This window comes from Chanodichthys erythropterus, chromosome 13, assembly GCF_024489055.1.
Source record: "Chanodichthys erythropterus isolate Z2021 chromosome 13, ASM2448905v1, whole genome shotgun sequence".
Lineage (NCBI taxonomy): Eukaryota > Metazoa > Chordata > Actinopteri > Cypriniformes > Xenocyprididae > Chanodichthys > Chanodichthys erythropterus.
In genome coordinates, this window is record NC_090233.1 from 2,873,698 (window position 1) to 2,894,627 (window position 20,930).

General features: G+C 36.3%; 1 protein-coding gene across 5 annotated transcripts in view; it reads right to left on the bottom strand.

Moving 5' to 3' along the window:
• Positions 1 to 1,394: 1,394 nt before the first annotated feature.
• abr (ABR activator of RhoGEF and GTPase) overlaps positions 1,395 to 20,930 on the bottom strand; it is a 372,538-nt gene continuing 353,002 nt past the window's right edge. For all 5 annotated transcript variants that reach the window (XM_067405883.1, XM_067405885.1, XM_067405884.1 and 2 more), the window contains 5 exons: positions 10,237 to 10,376; positions 9,061 to 9,195; positions 8,808 to 8,913; positions 5,407 to 5,557; positions 1,395 to 2,793 (listed from right to left, as the gene is read on the bottom strand). In XM_067405883.1, the coding sequence (XP_067261984.1) occupies positions 2,704 to 2,793; positions 5,407 to 5,557; positions 8,808 to 8,913; positions 9,061 to 9,195; positions 10,237 to 10,376 (622 nt within the window). In that variant the 3' untranslated portion in view covers positions 1,395 to 2,703. The remainder of the gene's footprint in view (positions 2,794 to 5,406; positions 5,558 to 8,807; positions 8,914 to 9,060; positions 9,196 to 10,236; positions 10,377 to 20,930) is intronic.

A 20,930-nucleotide genomic window follows, 5' to 3' on the forward strand; every position in this document is an offset into this window, starting at 1 on the left:
ATGCAAATAGCCGCTGCCGCCCCCCGAAAAAAATCTCCCAAACACCAAACTCAGATGTGGCTACTGAGCATGTAATGAGATACTGGGTCATGGAAGCATGGATTTGATCCCAGACACAAAAGCATCAGTGAGTTCAGGCACTGCTATTGAATGATGGGGTTTGTCTGGCTCTTTAAATAAAACAAAAAGGTATAGTGGGGTTTACATCCAGGTTTCGCGCTGGCCATTCCAGTTATACCACACCAGAGATAAATGTTTCTATAGACCTCACTTTGTGCACAGAGACATTATACATGTATGCTGAAAAAAGAAAAACATTATCTAACTTTTGTGATAAAGTTGTGTATGTAATGTAGCATTGCTTGAGCAAGTGAGCAGCACACAGATCATGCACTTTATCTGAGGGTCACTGGATTTTTATGATATTTTTATACTTATATACCATGCTGTCCAATATTTATCAGTTTTCACAGTTATGCACTGTGCTTGATTTTTTTTTTCTTTTGCAGTAAAGGACTATCCAACAAGAAAGAGAGCTCAACGTGCTGCAACTGAAGAAAACACATGCAAATAGAAAAAACACCAACAAATAAAGAAAACATCTTCATCAGTTTGACAACACATGTGCTGAAAAAGTTCACAACACACACAAATAAAAAAAAAAAAAAATGCTGCAAAAGTTCACAACACACCCAGAACTTTTTTCATAATATATTTTTTAATAATTTACTTGATTTTATCTCTCAAATCCCAGTCAATTATTCACTGCAGAAAGTGAAACTACAAATTCAGCGATGAGAGCTCTACTTCAACATGTTCTTATAATTCAGTTATAATGGTCTTTAACCATAATTTATTTTTAATAGAAAAGATGTAGGCTATTTCGTGTTAAAAAAATTATAATTTTTTTAAATGAGGTGTTAGCTAATTTAACATCTTATTGCAGCCAATGCAGTGCGTTGGTTATGCAGTGATGCACTATAAATTATTGCGGGGCAAATGAAAACATGAATTTAATTCTAAAGTAGCATCATCATCATCATCATCGCAGAGGGGGGCTTGAGATTGCCGGGCCTGGTAGGCTATGTGCTTTTTGCAACGCGTTTCTGTATTTGTGTTGTCAACTTTTGCAGCGTTTCTGTATTTGGTTGTGAACTTTTTCAGCGGGTTTCTGTATTTGGTTGTGTTTTGAACTTTTGCAGCGCGTTTCTGTATGTGGGTGCATTGTGAACTTATGCAGCATGTGTTTTGTCAAACACTCTCGGCCACTGTAGGTATCATATAAATAGGTTATCATATAAATAGGTTACCTTTTAATAAAACAAAAAACATGCGGTGCTCAAGGTACAATTTTATTCATTTTACTCAAAACGGGGGGGGGGGGGGTTGGGGGGTAATCACATCAACATAACCCTTGTTAATACAGCAAGTACACTCAATATCTTTTCAACAGAAATAAAATACACCAGTTTTTAATTTTCTTTTAATATTATATTAAAATATCAGATAGTTTGCAATCTAACAGTGCTTACGAAGTACATCACTGGATTTATAGCAGAAAAGTTGTTTTGTTTTTCTCTCCACTCTGCCAGTGGCCTTCAGCAGTGAAGTAAAAATAACAATAATAATTAAATAAATTCAAAATACAAAAATGAACCTTTGGGTTACCTGCCCATTTTTATCTGACAAGCAGAACATGCAAAAAGGGCATTAAGAAAGATCTTTCTACAGAATACACCGAAGCATCACCAGACACTTCAAATTGCAAAGGTGACATTAACAATGTTACCTTATGTTTCCCTAAATCAAGACAAAGTTTTGCATTTTCCAAGTATAATTTCAGTACATTGCATATCATGACTTGTCCAAAAAGCTGGCTGATTTAACTGTTAGTTTCTCTCTTCTAAAGTATAATCAAGCCTATACCAACAGTTAAAATGAATAGATCAAAAAATGCAAACGAAGGACTCCATAGAGTCTCAATGTGTACTAGACTGTACAGGCACAATTAACAGTATATATTCATAATAGAAAGGGCAATTTTTGTCCTGGATGCTCTTGGAAAAGGAAGGTCTGGGATTTCAATGTTTTGCCCATAAGGAAACACTTGGAGCATGAGATTTTATTTTGAACAAATGCATTTGCTTCTCTCTCTTTCTCTCTCTCACAGCTCACTGCCCTCGTAACACATGCACAAAATTATGAAACAAAACAAAAACAAATAATATTTATAAAACATGGAAATGCTGATGTTTATTAGAATATCTCTTCAGGAAGAGAGCAATTGCAGTTCACTTTCAGTCCCGGGATCACTGAACTGGGCTTTAGGAGTCGCCGCCACAACAGATGCAGCCATCCTTGCATGCATCTGCAACTCTGACGAACCAACATCCCAAGACACTAACCTTCGGATGGGATGGTAAACAAGGTGTTTGATATGTTAGGAAGTGTGTTTGTGTTTGGCAGAACTCCTGTGTGATAAGTGCAACATTTCTTTAATGTGATGCCGAATCCTGGGGTCGCTCCAGATCACACTGCTCTCGCTGCAATTCCATGCTGGAGCGAAGCTTAAGCCCCTTTTACACATGAAAATAACTGGAGACAACTAATGCAGGGGAGAGCAGGCACAGTCTCTCTGTGTCTCCCCACTGTACCATTGGCTTTGTACAGAAAAAAATACATTTGAGAAAAAGGACTTGTGGGTTAGACGTCAGTTGAGAAATAGAGTGTATTCTTCTTCAGCTCAGCGAAGGATATGGGTGGATGCTGCAGGTAGTACAGCAATACCTGAACCTGTGAAAGAGGAGGAAGACAGAGGATGTGACACAATGATTATACTATCCTGACACAAACAATCTCAACCATGCAATTAGGTATTGTCTTAAATTGTCCTACAGCATTTGATTGTAACTAATTACATTGCAAAAATATAATTTATTTGTTAAGAATTTTATATTAAAAGTTATTGGCATACTAGGTATTGAGAAAAGGTCTGTACGTTAATGATGGGTATAACAAGGGACTGGCTTTAAGAGTGAGTTAGAAGACCAGGTTGTAAACAAGGAAATTTAGTCTTTCGATAATTCAATCCCCTTTCAAGTAACTTTTCATAAATATGGCTGTTTTCAAGGTTTTTCCAGGACTTAAATTTCAAAAAGCCAGTCAAGTACTTCAAGCACTTTAAGCACCTTCTACTCAAGCACTTTAATCACTTTCTGCACTGAGAGTGTATGTTACTAACATGTATGTGTGCTTGAACTAATAATAACAGTAGTATTAATAATAATAATAAAATTATGACAGCGTATGAGTTCCACTTCCAAACTTTAAATAACAATAACAAAAACAATAATAGTAGTAATAACAATAATATTAATTATTATTAATATATTATATTAAGACTAATATAAATAAACACTACTGGGCCAAAAAAAAAAAAAAAAAAAAAAAAAAAAGAAAAGGGAAAAAGAAAAAAACGGAAAAAATGTGATTCGATTGTCTGTGTGCACTGTGCTTTCAGTGTGGACAGAAAAATTGCTTAACGATGGAAACTTCTCATGTCATGGCTGGTTATGATTTTTGGCTCAGGCAGATTGCTCAGTTTCAGATATGTCATGCACAAACCAAAAGGCAAAAACAGTCAAAGTGTCTCTTCAGTTCCACTGACACTGTAAATACGCTGGTTTATTTGGCTGCATTAATAAACGTGTGAGCTGAAGATGGCCTGGGGTCAGTGTGTTATTACAGTATGAAAATCAGGATGATGGATATACTACAACTGTAATAATGATACATTGAAAGCTATAAACAGAGTGCTGATGTGCATCTTCAAACTTTTAAAGACATCCAGGAGTCACAACCCTTTTGTCATGAAGTGCCGCTTTTTTCTAAGCTTAATAACTGTGCCACAACTGTGAGAAACGTATAAATACGCAAACATATTTTAAATATTCATAATGGCTAACATAAAAATAGTGTTTTGATTGGAGAGAGAGAGTGGCAGCATCACTGGTAAGATAACTGTCACTACTATTAATAAAGATGTCACGAATGGTGTTGGGTTTTGTTTAATATTTATTAGTCATGTCTTATTGTTATGTTTTCATTGCTTTGTTTCCAGATTTGCCATCTGCTCCCTGTTGTCATGTGCCATGTGTTTCCCATGTCCCCATGTGATTCCCTTGTTCTCATGTGTTAGGTTGTCATTGGGTCATTGGTTTAATCATTGCTTTCAGGTATGTCTTGTTACGTCATGAGTGTCTGTGTCTTTAAGCCCTCATGTTTGCCATTGTTCTTGGTCTAGTATTGTCCTTGTAACCACTGTTGGTGAGTTTTTTTTTTTTTTTAAAACATTTATTTTAATGTTTTTTCTTTTTCACAGAACTAACAGAACAAAGACGAGTTTGTTGTTTTGTTTATGCCAAGCCACGGCAAGCCATGACACATCTTTGTTTTGTAATTTGTTCACGTTGTTCAAGTTAATAAACTGCACATAGGTTCACAAAAGACTTGTTTGCAGAGGATCTAGTTAATAAAAGACTGTATGATGAGCTTCAGGATGTGACGGTGAACTTTCATTTGAAATTTCACTTGTTTCATTTGCGGCAATTTGCATGTCAGCTTGCTGAAGAGATGCTCAGCTACTCCTCTCTGGCAATGTGTGCTGTTGTAGTGCTGTCATATCTGGGTACCGTGAGCAATTATAACACTCTTGCATGTTTCATTTTTACCATTTTAGGAGGAGTAAAATGTACATTTGTGGCTTTAACAACCAGATGCATTTTGTCAAGTTTCAGCTGGAATGTGGAAAAATGCCCACTCTTTCGGTCTTTTCACAATTGGATAGCTATCCAATCAGAGAAAACACATGAAGTGATGAGGTATGCATTGAATAGAGTTTCCACATGCATCACAGTCAATTTGATGTGTATGGAATGTTTAATAGGATTCAAATTACTTGGTTGAATATCTCTGAAATTTATAGCATTGACTATGTACAGCAGACCAAGCTGTAAGCTGTCACTGAGTAACTTGTGTGTGTGTGATGTGCAGCGGTCACACTATGGTTTACCAGAGCTGCATGCTTTCATTTACTTGCGCAGTTTAATTCTCACACTTTAATAGTATTTTTTTTTGTTTATAACTCCTAACTTAATAAAACAAGCTGTGTTACTATGAGGAATGATTACCTCAAAATGTAGATCTGTATGCAAGGTACTTTATCTGAATGAAATACATACACCTCTCTCGCTTTTGCTCATGTGTCAGCGAATATACCATGTGTGCCATAAGTTGCCGACCCCAAGCATTATAGTGATATTCTATCCATACTGGGCAAAATTTCTCAAGTAATTTCCAGACACTGTAAAACTCTTGACAGGATTCACTGTGTAAGTCAGGACTGACCTGTGCCATGACATCATGTGACCAGATGTCAGAGGCCAGCGTGATGTGGGCCTTACTGCTCTCTGACTCTGAGGGTCTCAGCAGAGTGGGGCCAAACACTGTGGCCAAATTATGCAGAGACATCTTATTGACCGGTTCCTTCTCTGCCACCCTGAAATGAGAGGAAATTAAACATCAATACTGTCACATCTCATGCAATCATCAAGTTGAAAATTTCACAGTTTATGATGACTCAACACATGTGTAACCCCTTTGAATTGTACATTCATATTTTTTATTTTACTTGTTTTTGTTCTACAGTAAATCTATTTTTAGCTACTTTTGATTTGTATACTACAAAAAGAAACCGGTATCTTTGGTGCAGTACTGTGATTAACCACTAGAGGGCGGTTAACTCCGCAGCATGTTGAGAGTCGATTTATATTAAATTCAGATGAAGAAGCCAGCTGAACATGCACGCACGAGGTTAGCATGAGATTGCACAAATGATTCAATTTTGATATTTTTCTTCGTTTTTATGTGTATATTCTTTTATAAAGAATGTTATTAATCATTTAGGTTACTAATTCATCCTGTTACTGAGGAAAAAAATGCCGGTCAATGCTTTTGATTACTGGTTTTTCTTTTACGAGAACTCTGGTGAGTTTTGCTTGTTTATGCATTACTTTGACATTCAAATTGACATTTATCTTTCTCTTTATATGTCCTAAAAACCAATCAGAGTTATATATGATGTTTTAGAAAGTATTTTTGTATGTTTAAAAGGCCAAATTGGCATAGAGTTAATTAATTCGTGTACAACGTTAGTTTAACTGTTTTAGTTAAATGATTGCATCATCCATGAGTATGTAACTGCAACAAATGGAAAAAAAGGTGTTGTACAACCAGATATTTTGTATATTTAAGCACTTTTATGTGTTTAAGCATGCTTATGTGCACGTGTGTTCACATGTTAGATTAACATTTGTACTCACAGATATTTTGTGCAGCTGACAGTAAATCTCGGTGTAGAAATTGTTGACATTTAGAGATGTTTAATGTGACTGCATTGTTTTGTGCAGATTGGTTTTTTTTGCATGCTGATTCTGATTGAGTGATTTACCTTTGAACGGCGAGCCAGACCCTGATCTACGATTCAAAAGAATCATCGTGATTCAACACGGATCCGAACTGAGAGCTAAGCACATACACACTACCCGGGTAGAAAACACAAAAAAAGGCCTTTATACACAATGGACATTTGAGTATTTTACACACACACACACACACATACATACAAGGAATCCAGAAGGACTATTGAGACTTTTTGTTTTATTTTATTTTTTTCCTTGACTTCACATTCTTGTTGAGTGGAAACTGGACAATTGTGATTTCGTGTACATTGTGAAGAATTGTTCACTCAAAGTTTTTGAGTCTTTGTAATAAATTTGCCGGCTGTTAATTGCTTGAATTTAAATTTGGCCCAAACTTCTCATTTAAATCCTCCCAGAGCCGAACCTAGGCCTTATTTAACCTCTGTTGGGTTAAATACACTCACCTCTTATTCTGTCGTCCCTGTTACACATGCACTGTAGCTCAAGTGTGATGTATAGAGTTGGCCAGAAGGTGTCTACAGTGAGCAGTGTTGATAATGTGGAGTGACTGTGATGTGTTAATGGGCAGCAGTTAGAGTTGGCAATAATGCCTCCATAGAGATTATTTGTGACAGTGTTTAATAATACTAAAATAAAACACAACCCTGGGTATTTGTGATGGAGACTGAACAGCTGTTCATATGAAGCTGCTGGCTTTAAAGGGGACCTATTATGCAAAAATCACTTTTGCATGGTGTTTGGACATAAATGTGTGTTGGCAGTGTGTGTACACAACCAACCTATAATGATAAAAAATCCAACCACTTTTTTAATCCCCATAAATGATAAGCAGTGTTTCAGAACAAGCCGTTTCCAGATCCCTTGCAGTGGGACGTCACATTAGCCACAGGCCCTGCCCACGAATGTTGACACTTCGGTTTTAACATAGAACCGCCCTGAGCGAGTTCACAGCGAGTTTACACGCCATTGCTGCACTGACGAGAACGTCTCCCAAGCGTTTTGGTTGCTCTGTAGCTGGATGGATTAATCCACATAGCTCTCTCCATTTACTCCCTAAATCTGAGCCGCTGAAGACAAGGTGGATTCATTTAGTTTTCAAAGAAAATGCTCCCCTCAACTCTACCGAAATTCGTTTATGTCTGCGTGAATCATTTCACACCGGACTGCTTTGTGAATGAATGCCAATACAAAGGAACAATACAAAACAGAGGTTGTGCTAAAAAGTTGTTACTTAAGGATAGATCAGTAACTGTTCGAGATCCAGCTTACAGTCTTCAGAGTGATACTGGATACGGCAGTAATGAAGGTGAGAGCACTTTATTCTCATAGTTGATTTACAGATATAAAGTTTACCAGTTTATAAAGCACCACCCGAAAAGGCATAAGGTCTTTATATATTTGTTTACTGTTAGGTGTAAAGAGTGTTTCTGTGTACTTCACTATGTATGTTGATGATAATGCAAGGGAGAGAGAGAGAGAGAGAGAGAGAGAGAGAGAGAGATTATGGATATGATTTTAATGTACACTTGCACTGTGTTTTAAGCTCTTACAGTGATTTTCTAGAGTGAAAACAGACGCTTCATATTTTGTGTGAAGCACAATAAACATTATAAAACTCTGTAAACTGGCTTGTATAATATAATATAATATAAGTTATAACCGTAATTAAACTAAACTATACCTGTTCTATCTCCATGCAGCATATATTCACAGTTTCTGACATCCACCCTCTAAGGCATTTAAAGGGAACTCACTGAAGCGGCGCGTTTTTGCTCAACCCCAAAAAGTGGCAATTTTAACATGCTATAAAAAATTATCTGTGGGGTATTTTGAGCTAAAATTTCACATACACACTCTAGGGACATCAGAGACATTTTACATCTTGTAAAAGGGGGCACAATAGGTCCCATTTAAAGAGTCACTGAAAACAACATTTAATCCTTACCTCCCTTAGGTTTGACCTCATGGAGTAAATTCATTGAATATTGCTGTGTTTAATGGACTGTGATAAGGTTATAGATTTATGATTCAAAAACATAGGCACAAGCCAATATAAAAGTTTGGGTCGGTAAGATTATTTAATGTTTTTGAAAAAAAATTCTTATACTCACCCAAACTGCATTTATTTGTTAAAAACAGTGAAAACAGTAATATTGTGAAATATTATTACAATTAAAAAAACAGTTTTTCTATTTTAATATATTTTGTCGTGCTAAAACTGTAATTTATTCAGTGTCACAAGATCCTTTAGAAATCATTTTAATATGCTTATTTGCTGCTCAAGAAACACTGTATGTGCACTCTTACCTCTTCAGGTGTTCCAGTAGGGTGAGGAATGTGATGAGATTCGGGTCTGGAAGTGACCTCAGCAGATGCATCATGCAGTTTTCTTTTGCTGCAGGATCTGATAGAGCTGTAATAAAGAGGAGTGTGATGATATCACACCTCAATCATATGCATTTGAAATTACCCTATTTGCTACATATCACACTGTAATTATGTTTTAATAATCTTAAGATGTTGAAACAATAAATGTAAACGAGATCAAAGATGAAAATACCAATGCCCTCCATGAAGGCTGGGTACAGCCGGTCTGTGAGAAGAGGTTCTGGCAGCTCCCTGAAATACAATTTCAGTGTCCCTGCTATAGCATTAATGTCCATATCACTTAGCATCATCAGGATATCTTTGGTATCTGAGAGAGAGAGAAAAAAAGAGTACATGATTTGCCACCATAACAAATGCTGCAGGAAACAGTCATGCAGGCTTGAGTTATAAGCTCCTGGCATGACATATGACATAATACTAAGTAACACATGTATGCTAGCTGAAGGTACGGCTCTGGATACTCCCTACAGACTCTGTGTGTGTATTTATTGAGCCAGCTGACAGCTGGAGGGGGTCAGACCTCTGGATGGCCTTTCCCACAACACTGTTGCTGTTTTTAGACTCAATACACAGACCTCACATAACCAAAGAGAGAGAAAACAGTGAAAAGAGACTGATGGGAAATCATGAAAAGCAAAATATACAATGTATTAAAAATACACAAATGGAGAAAAATCAGGGAAGGGATCTGTTTTGCACCAGATTAAAGCCACTGTGTGTGCAATACTGATGCATACTGTTCTGCTAAATAAATGCACTACTGTATATTAGCCTTATATATTTATTAAAATTTACTTAACCTGTTAGTGATGTCTTGATTAATTAATGTTTAAATAGTGGCTGTCATAACTTGTTTTCATGACAGATTTGTCTATATGATTATATTTCAACAAAGAATTGTAAAAACTGAGAAAAAGAATTGAAAAAGAGTAAAAACTGACTTATATGCAATTTACATGTTTGCATACAATTTTTTGTTTGAGTGTTGATTAGCAACCGAATTTAATAGTTTGGGCTCTGTTGTTAATTGTGACATTTAATATTATAGCATATAAGGGCTCTCTTTATAGTTTAATAGCATTAGCAGAGATAGATTTTTTTTATCCTTAATAAACTTAGAATTTGAATTTATCTAAAGACAGACACACATTTTTTTCAGTAAACCACTGTTTAATTGAAAAAAATTAATTAAAAAAAAAAGCAATTTTATGTTTAGTTTTCTCCCCCTGCTGTACCAAACCCATACTGAACCGTGACTTCAAAATCGTGGTACGTACTCAACCGTCAGTTTTGTGTACCGTTACCGTCATACCCTAGTTTGAGCGTGTGAAGTGTAATGGACTCTTACTGGCGTCAAACGCAGCTTTGAGAGCCTGGATGTCTGTGGCCACTCCAGAGATCCTGTAAATGCCCACTTCATCAATACCTCTCTTCTCCACCTCCTCAATGCACTGCCGCACAATGTAAGGCACCTTGGATCGTTCTCGCCTGAGGAATAACAACAGGCAAAACCAATGTACATGATGTAAACATACAGAGAGCAACTGTGCAAACTTTTTATGAATGCAAAATATTGCTGTTCATTAAGGCTAAACTATCATAAAAAGGCATTTCCATCTGTCATTTTATACTTTTAAATAGTTTTATATTTTGAATGTTAAAGATGCAATGCAACTGGAGTAACAACAAATCTTTTTGTCCAAATTGTGACATGCATCTGAGCATAACGAATTATCAAATAAAAAAAAAAAAATCAGGCTGGGGACTTCTATCCATCGGTTGTTGATTGTATTTTGAGATGCAGTATCCACAAAAATGAAAGCAGATCTTGCAGGGGTGAAGTTTAAGTGCACTAATAATTGGAGAAGTCCGTCATTTTCACAGGAAGGTCCAGTTCCGACATTTTTATCAAATTGCACACACTTTTTGAAACTATGGCTCCATTCTCTAAACTCTACATACAAAACCACAAAACACAGACACAATATGCAAAATGTGTCACATCATTTCAAAAGCAAACACATAATTCAAAACTATTTTAACTATTCTAAAAATGGTATTTTTGTGTAGTAAAACTTGGGCTGTATATTGACACTATATTTGTTAGAGATGCTTTACAGCAGAATTCAAATTTCTTACTATTGTGAAGCTGCTGTGAAACAATCTATAATGTATAAAGTGCTTGAGTGCACACACACACACACACACACACACACACACACACACACACACACACACACACACACACACACACACACACACACACACACACACACACACACAGAGAGTACTGTGCAAAAGTCTCAGGCCACCAAATGTTGTTCTGTTGTTTTAGAAATAGTAATGACCAGTAATCTCAGTCTCATTATTAGAATATAACCAGAAAATACAGTATGCCGTATTAAAAAATAGAACCCCCCCCCCCCTCCCCATAAAAAAAAAAAAAAACTTCTATAGGCCAAAGTGGCAAGTATTTAGTGACCTCCCCTTACACTTGAGCAATAGCAAGAACCTGGTTATATATATATATATATAATTTATTGTGTGTGTGTGTGTGTGTGTGTGTGTGTGTGTGGTGACAAACTGCTGGCCTCACCCCTCCTAGCCAGAATGTACCAACCAGTATGCAGTATGCACCAGATGAAGTTGATCTGCTAATTAGCAGGGTAGACACTGACTCAATGCAGAGCAGCAACAGAAAGCGGGACTGGAAAGTAAGCACTGCAAACTTGCCATTATTTACACTGGAGTAAAACTCCAGAATTAAGAATTAAGCCTACTACAATCATTGAAGAAGTAGCCAGAGAGCTTTCATACTTTTTTATTTTTCTTGTATGATTTTTGTATTGCACATTATATCATTATCAGGGTGTATTTAGACATTACTGGGTTGTGGATGAATGTCAAGTTTTATATAAAATATATTCAGATTAAAAGTTTGAAAGGCAAATGTTTAAAATCATTAAATCACCCGTTTAAAAACAGTGTATTTTCTGTGTAAATGTTTGAATATCTGCTGCCTACTTACATGGTCTTCTTTGTGGTAATTTAAAAGGCAGCAGCTATTTGCAATAGATGCTATATACACAGTAAAAATAGCATCTATCACTAAGAAAATATGCTATTTACACTAAGTGCAAATAACTGTAGATGCTATTTACGCTAAGTGAAAAAAGCAATATATTCTATTTACACTAACTGACAATATCAGCATTTTCTTTACACTAAGTGTAAATAGCAATAGATTCTATTTACACCATGTAAAAGTATCAGTTCTTTTCAATAACAGTAAATAGTAATTAGATGCTATCTATACTTTATATTGGCAAAACTTTATACTTTGAGCTTGGCAAAAGGGGATTCGAACCCGTTTCGATCGCATTAAAAGCCAGGTCTACGAGCCTCACTCACTACTGCTGCACCACCGAAGACATTAATTTCCATGCGTCTTTATTTAAAACTTGAGTGGCCCAACCAGACATTGGTGGGCAGAGCTAGTGTAAATAAAATTTGCCAACAAAAGCAGCTATTTGCACTTAGAGTAAATAGACACTCCAAATTTATAATCGAGCATTTAAATCCTGTTTGCGCTAAATTCTGTTTGTATTTGACTGCTCTTAAAGTGGTGTTTGTATTTGTGTTTAAAGGTTTTTCACTTGACTGATTGACTGAATGAACACTGCATCAAGCTTTCAAAAAGAAAAAAGAAAAAAAGAGAGCAAAAGTGTGGTCAATGAGTAAAGTCCAGTTGAATTCTTATTTTATTGGGCCTTTTGTTTAAGTGGGAGAGTTCTGCACACTGAGCACTTTGCAAAATAGTGAGGATTCACTTGACAATATACAGGTGCTGGTCATATAATTAGAATATCGTGAAAAAGCTAATTTTTTTATTGTAAATTATTTTTAAAAATGAAACTTTCATATATTCTAGAATATATATAGAATATATAGTAATAATATATAAATATATATCATTTTTTATTTATTTTGACGATTAAAGCATACAACTCATGAAAGTCCAAAATTCAGTATCTCAAAATATTATTTTTCACGATATTCTAATTATATGACCAGCAACTGTATATATATAATCATGTGAAAAAGTTACGTCATCCTATTGAATTCCATGGTTTTCTGTATCAGGGCATAATAAAATATCTGGTCCTTGGCAGGTCTTAAGATTTGTAAAATAAAACCTCAGATGAACAACAACACATGACATATCACAGTGTCATTATTTGTTTAGCAAAAATAAAGCCAAAATGGAAAAGCCATGGGTGACAAACTTAGCACACCCTTACTGTGTAAACATAGTAATTTAAGAGTGCAAGTAACACTCAGGCACTGCTAATCAAATACCTTTGATTAATTGATCATCAGCAAGTGTTATCACCTCTATAAAAGCTGAAGTTCTGGCAGTTTGTCTGTCTGGAGCCTTCAGATGTGTGTTAACACAATGCCAAGGAAGAAGGATATTAGCAATGATCTTAGAGAAGCCATCAATCTGGGAACAGTTACAAGGCCATTTCAAAACAATTTGAAGTCCATCATTTACAGTGAGGAAGATTATTCACAACTGGAAAACATTCAAAACAGACACCAATCTTCCCATGAATGGATGTGCAGGCAAATTCACTCCAAGATCAGAGCGTGTAATGCTCAGAGAAATTGCAAAGACGGATCAAGTATGGCATGTTTGGAAGGGTTTCCAGCAGAAAGCCTCTTCTCTCTAAAAAAAAAAACAAGGCAGCATGGCTTATGTTTGCAAAGTTGCTTCTGAACAAACCACAAGACTTCTGACAGATTGTTCTATGGACAGATTAGACCAAACTGGAGATGTTTGGCCAGAATGCACAGCATCAAGTTTGGTGAAAACCAAAAAAGCATATCAGCACAAATATCTCATACCAAAAGTCAAGCATACGGGTATAAGGCTGATGATTTTAGGCTTGTTTTGTAGCCATTAAAGTCAATGAGTCGACCATCAACCCGACTGAAATCTGTGGCGAGAGCTGTGCATAGACAAATGTCCACAAACCTCATTAAACTGGAGCAACACTGTAAAGAAGAATGGGCCGAAATTCCTCCAGAATAATGTGAGGGACTGATAAAGTCCCTCTGATAAAGTAAAATGATTACTTTTCATTTATTTATTTTTAGTTATTGCTGCTAAAATTGGATCTACAGGCAATTGAATTATAGGGTGTCCTAACTTTGTCACCCACGGTTTTTCCATCTTGGCTTTATTTTTGATGAATAAATAATGACATGGTGTGATATGTCATGTGGTGTTGTTCATCTAAGGTTTTATTTTCCAAATTTTACAACCTGCCAAGCACTAGATGATCTTTTATTATGTCCTGATACGGAAACCATGGAATTCAATAGGGTGTCCTAACTTTTTCAACATGACTGTATTTGTGTGTATGTATATATACATCTACAGGTACACACACACATGTAATGTAATGTAATGTAATGTATACTAATGTATATATATATATATATATATATATATATATATATATATATATATATATATATACATATATATATATATATATATATATATATACATATATACATATATACATATATACATATATATATATATATATATATCTATAGTGCGTTCCAATTTTTTATGCCAGTGACATATCTTGTCTTTTTAGATAACTGGTATCAATCTCAGACAAAATAATTTGCCAGGTCTATGGAAACCCTATTTAGAGGTTGTTCCACATTATTAAGCAAGTCACAGTTCTCATGCAATATGGGGAGGAAGAAAGATCTTTGCATGAAGCATGATGGTGCAATGTTGTGCAAAAGGCATGAAAACAACTAATATTTTGTGAAAACTGAATGGAGATTATCAAATTATCATAAGATTTGTGAGTGATTTAGAGCACAGCAGAACTCGGTCAGATAAAGGCTTATTAATGAAAGTTCCTGTCAAAAAAATTAATTGTATTAAAAGGGCAGCTATAAAAAAGCCAATGTTGAGCAGCAAACAGGTATTTGAAGCTCCTGGTGTCTCAGTTGTGCGTAAAGATGCATTTTAGACACCACTAATTAAACCTCACGAAGAGAAACATTAACAGTGGGTGTAGAAATACATGAAGACTCATTTTTTAAATAGTTTTATTCACTGACTAATGCTGTACTACAGTAGATGGTCTAAACGGATGGATTTCTGGATGGTTGGTGAATGGCCACCACGTTCCAACAAGACTGCGATGTCAGCAAGGAGCTGGTGGGTGATGATTTGGGCTGGAATATTGGGAAGTGAGATGGAAGGTCCCTTTAGGGTCTCTGAGGGTATTAAAACGACTTTTGCAAGATATGTGAAGTTCATAACTGGCCATTTTCAGCTATGATAGTGGATAGTGCCTTCTGAAATACAATGCACTATGCACTATCCCATGCTGCAAAAAAACACCACAGCAATACAACTGTTTGAAAATGTATTTCTTCACCCACTGTAAATGTTTCTCTTTGTGAGGTTTGGTTAGTGATGGCTGAAATGCATCTTTACGCACAACTGCCAGCCTGCATGGAGAGCTTCTCGAGACTCCAGAGACACCAGCAGCTTCAGATACCTGTATGCTGCTCAACACTGTTTTTTTTATAGCTGCCCTTTTAATACAATTAATTTTTTTGACAGGAACTTTCATTAATAAGCCTTTATCTGACTGAGTTCTGCTGTGCTCTAAATCACTCAGAAATCTTATGATAATTTGATAATCTCCATTCAGTTTTCACAAAATATTAGTTGTTTTCATGCCTTTTGCACAACATTGGACCATTTCATGCTTTTCATCTTCAGAAAGATTTTTCTTCCTCTCCATGAGAACTGTGAGTTGTTTAATAATGTGGAACAACCTCCAAGTAGGGTTTCCATAGACATAAGTAGACCTGGCAAATTATTTTGTCTGAGATTGATACCAGTTATCTAAAAAGACATGGATAAATAAACAAACATACATTTTTTTTTAGAAAAACTAAAATCTGAATGTTTATTCTACTGAAATCTTACTGATATGTAGGGTTGGGTATCGTTTGAATTTGAACGATTCCGATTCCAATTTCGATTCCTTGTTTCGATTCCGGTTCTTAACGATTCTCGATTCCGATTCTTTTAAGAGGCAGGGTCAAAAAAAGTTTAGGATATTTTAAATGAGCTAGCTAACCAACGGTCTTTCTGAAGGAAATAGTCTGACCTTCTCCATCAATTAATTCTATGAACTTTTTACTTTTTATGAACTTTACTATGAATTTCTCACAGGGCTGTTTTCAACTACAATATAAATATAAAATCTATGAACTTGAATATAAATATTATAAATTTTGACACTGCAAGTCTTAATGCACAAATCCGATCTTTTGACCATATCCGATTTTTTGGCCAGTGTGTTTACACTCATTTTAGACGCGACTGGTATCGATATCTGTGTTTACATTAGGCTACTTCCTGCCCCAAAATGATGGTCACTGATAGTTTTAAATGCACATAGTAGAACCTTGGGTTTTGAATGGCCGTGCTATTAAAATTATTTATATAATTCATGGAGTGGCCATGATTAGCCTGTCAGAATGGATAAGTTAACAGCTGTCATGTATTGCAGCGCGAATTCTGACTGAACGGATATAGACCGGAAAATAAAGGTAATTTGTGTTTTTGATATTTTATCTACATTTATTAGTTTTAGAATTCCGTTTTTTGAATGAATTCGAGCGAGCAAGGGAGAGACCGTGTGCGTGCGAAGCTGCTGAATACCGGTATACATGGGCGGCATTAGGGGGGGGGGGGGGCGGAGGGGGGGGGGGGGGGGGGGGGGGCCCCCATAATTTTTCCCGATGTGAGCCGTCAGCTCGTCCACTACAATTTGGAGCGGTTAATATATATATATATATATATATATATATATATATATATATATATATATAATTTCTCGGGTAGGCTACAGCTCCATCGCTCCTTCTCGCACACAGTTGAGCGAGAGCTTTTCAAAGATAGCCTACTCCGAGTCCTTTGCCCGTGAGCGCGGAAAGACCGTGGTCACAAAACACGCGGCCACTATTCAGAGAGTCAAAGCTAGTCCACCGTCTAGTAAACGTTTCTGAAAACACATGATAAACATCAGATACAGGAGACATGCAGTACTGAACATTGGACGGTCCATGCATGTGGATTTGGATAAAACAGTTAATCGCTTTGATGCCGTGCCCGAACGCCATTTATCCCTTCACAGTGGCGTATATCGGACGGGGCACGCAGGGCTATTAAATTCTTCTTATTATTATTATGCTACTTTTATTATTCAGATAATATTGTAATTAATTTTCCCCACAATATCATAGCGCATCACCGCATAAACGATGGGCTGTGAGTGAGGATAAAAGATTAGTTGGATACTCTTCATTTAAAAAACAACTAGTTTATTTTCGTAAAATTTTAAATTTTTTTCCTCACTATGGACCACAAGAGAAATATTAAGAAAATAAATTAATAAATTAATAGTCTCTAAGAGGATATGCGCCGACAGATGCCAAAAGCTCAGTTTTTACCACAGTCTATGGTTTTTACTTTCAGTTTCTGTACCAGCCGCGGCTCTGTATGGGTAGGTGGGGCAGAGCCTTACCAAAATATTAATCCTAAAATATAGGCCTAACCCTATGTACACTGAATTAATAATACATTATAAATGTGTTCAGCATTTTGCAACAAATAATTTTCAGATTTTCTAGACTACTTTAAGTCGTAAAGTGAGCTGGATATATTAAATTGTAGCGCATGGATTCGACAGGCATGTATTCATAATACTAAGCGGGGAAGCCCCATCCCAGCTCTACAGCGCCACACAACTTTCCTATGTAAATGTGTGGTGAAAAATGGAATTGCAGCACCCTCTCATAGAGAGCCATAGTGGCAGATTTCTGGCTGCCCGGCTTCCACGTTAAACACACCTCACGTACACCTCACTCCAGACCAAGACGATATCAGTCCGCTTCAGATATGTGTCTGCATCAGGTCAGTAACTGTTTGGCATGTCTGTTCTTCCTATGTGGAGTAGCGTATAACATTAATGAGGGTATAAACCCTTTAATTTAAACGTGCTCATTTCTCGAATTCCTACATAACTATTCTAAAACAATATTCTAAAAACAAAAGCAATAAATACAATTCAAAGATTTTGTGTGTTGTGTGTACTAAAGTCTGTCAATCATCATTAGAGCACCACCCTCAGTCTGAATAAGGCAAGGACATTCGAATCCTGCCAAAAGTGTGTCTGATGTGTTCAGCGATTAGAATATAAAGCTTGCAAAATGTTTATAATAAACTAGCGTTAACACCCAGAATCTGCCCTACCTATATTTATGGCAAGGAGCCGCTACTGTTCTCTAGTGAGACTTCATCCGCATAACTCTCACGCAAAGTTTGCTCATTGTTTGTGTGATATCAACTGGCTCGGCTTCATGGTTTAAAATCGTAATACCTATTATCAATATTGTGACGTGACATTTTTCTTTATCATCAGTTGCTCGCAAAATGATGAACTCTGATTCCAGATATCGTCCACGTCATTTCCCGTGATAATACAATTAAGTGAATTATTAAATAAATAAGTAAAAAAAAAAAAGAACAAGCAAACTTAAACTTGTTTGCTTAAAACTTCCGTGAATAATTTGCTGATGCAGGTACAAAAAGATGTTTACCTGCAAAAAAAATAAATAAATAAATCAAAATTCTTGCCCCCCCTAACTCGAGAGTCAAATGTCGCCATGCCGGTATATGTGTGTGCGCAATTTCTTTCATGTTAGACAAAGTTCCCACATTAATATTGAGCTGCGAATTTTTAGTGCGAGTGCATACATGCACGTCTGCTTCATAATACAACATTGAAGCTATATTTTAGTGAGCAAACGTGCCGCCCACGCCGTTTGATGGCTTGGAATTTCAATAGGAATCGGATATGCGTGTTTAGACGTACGTCGCATGTTCAGAGATCGGATATGTATCGGATTTAAAACCACATTTGGAAGTGGCTCAGATTGGATACGAAAAAACTCGGATCTCGTGTGGATTGCCAGACTGGGGGTCGGAGCCAGAGGAAGAGGCAGCGGAGGACGGTCGGCGCAGCGCATCAAAGAGATTTATTTATTTCTACTCCATGAACTCGGAGGTGCTTTATCATGTTCGACGTGCACCCTCCTATGCACAAAACAATCTTGCCGCAAATGTTGCATTTTGCTGAGATTTCGTTCTATTTAGAAAATTTAAGCCACACTTTGGACCGCCGACGCACGATATCCATGTTCGACTCGCTCGGTTATGCCAACACTTTCGGTGGACGCTTCTTCGTTGATGTTAAGCGGTTTCTTCTTCCAGTCGGCGGACTGGGAATCGAAACTAGGAATCGAAATTTAAACTTTTGAACGATTCCGGGAAAATCGCAAAGCTAGTCCCGGTTCCAATCGATACTCGATACCCAAGCCTACTGATATGTCACTTGCATAATAATCGAATCTTCGATAGGAGGAGCCTGATTTGACTACCAATCTCACAGTTGAATCGTCGCAGAGGTGTTATGAGAAGAGATATAGGGGCGCTAAATATCTGATTTTACATAGACCTACCGGTTCTTTCCCAATAGGTTAATATACAGCCTATTATGTTAATACTATAAATAAAAATGTGAAAAGAAAGAAGCTTTTAATAAATATTTTTTAATGTGCGTGAATAAATCCAACCTGTGACCGATTTAAGTTTCACTTCCATGATCCGTGACCGGCAGATGAGCATCTTCACGACAGGGATTAAATCTTCAACAATGTCTGGGATAAAGTGTACAATTGGATGCACTTTGAAATGGTAAAAGATGATAAAAAAAAACATATGATGCAATTTGTGCCAACAGCTCATGTCCTAGAACTCAACAACGACAAACACTGCGGCGCGCTTCTGCTGGCCAACGAGCTGATTAGTGCGCTATTTGAAAAGACTCAAATACACAGGCAGATCGCGTGAAAGACTGGATTTTTGTCTCTCAATCAGGTAGGGTAGCTACAAGTGATTTCAAACTATTTCAGCCAGATGTAATTTTATTTTTTGATGCTGCGAATGTTTTGCTAAAAAGACTGCCACTCCAGTTTAGCGTTTATTGTCTCTGTAGTTAAAAAGACAAGTTGACAATTCTAACTATACTTTCATTATTTTAATAATTTATTTAATTTTAATTTATTTATTGATCACTCTGGGTTATCTAATTTAACTATTTCTGGCTTGTGTTTTAAATATATATTCCCCTGCACTTCAGGCATTTTGCAGTTTGACTTGATCATATTTCATTTTTTTAATTAGGCTATTTTCATTTATTAGAACGGTATATTCTGTTCTAATTCAATTCTGTAAATTAATGTTTGATAAAAAAAATATTTAATTTTTTTATTAAATTATTTATCTATTTATGTTTTTTGGTGCATCAATGTTGCGCTGTAGATTAGTTAAAGCTTGCTCGCACAGACAATTTAGCTGATGTAATTTGATTTGCCGACATATGAAATCTATTTCTATCTGCAGTGTGGCCTTTCTGCAGTTATAATATATATATTTTAAAGTTTATTGATCCAAAATGTTTTTATTAATTTTCTTCTATATCTTTGAGAGTGTTCTGTACATCGTGGCTGTGAATGTTTATCCACATTGCCTTTCATTTGTTTAAAAAAGATAAAATCATTGTCAGTTTCGTTTATCACTTGACAGGCAGTTTGGTCGGTTTATTAGAAAGATGTTTCTCTGTGCTGTGTGTGAAAGAAAATAAAAGTTGTCTTTAGCCGCGGGTAGGCTATTGCCAGGCCTTCATTTTCCATGTCCTGCTCCATCTCATGCACAGTTCAGTGCGCGAACCTTTCAAAGTCCGTGCGCACTCTCTAGTGGACTGCTGTTTTTCTAGTAGACCCCCTCCCCCTTCTTTTTATGATTCGACTATCAGTCGAATATAGCCAATCTGATTCGAATCCGATTCGACTATGTAAATCCGT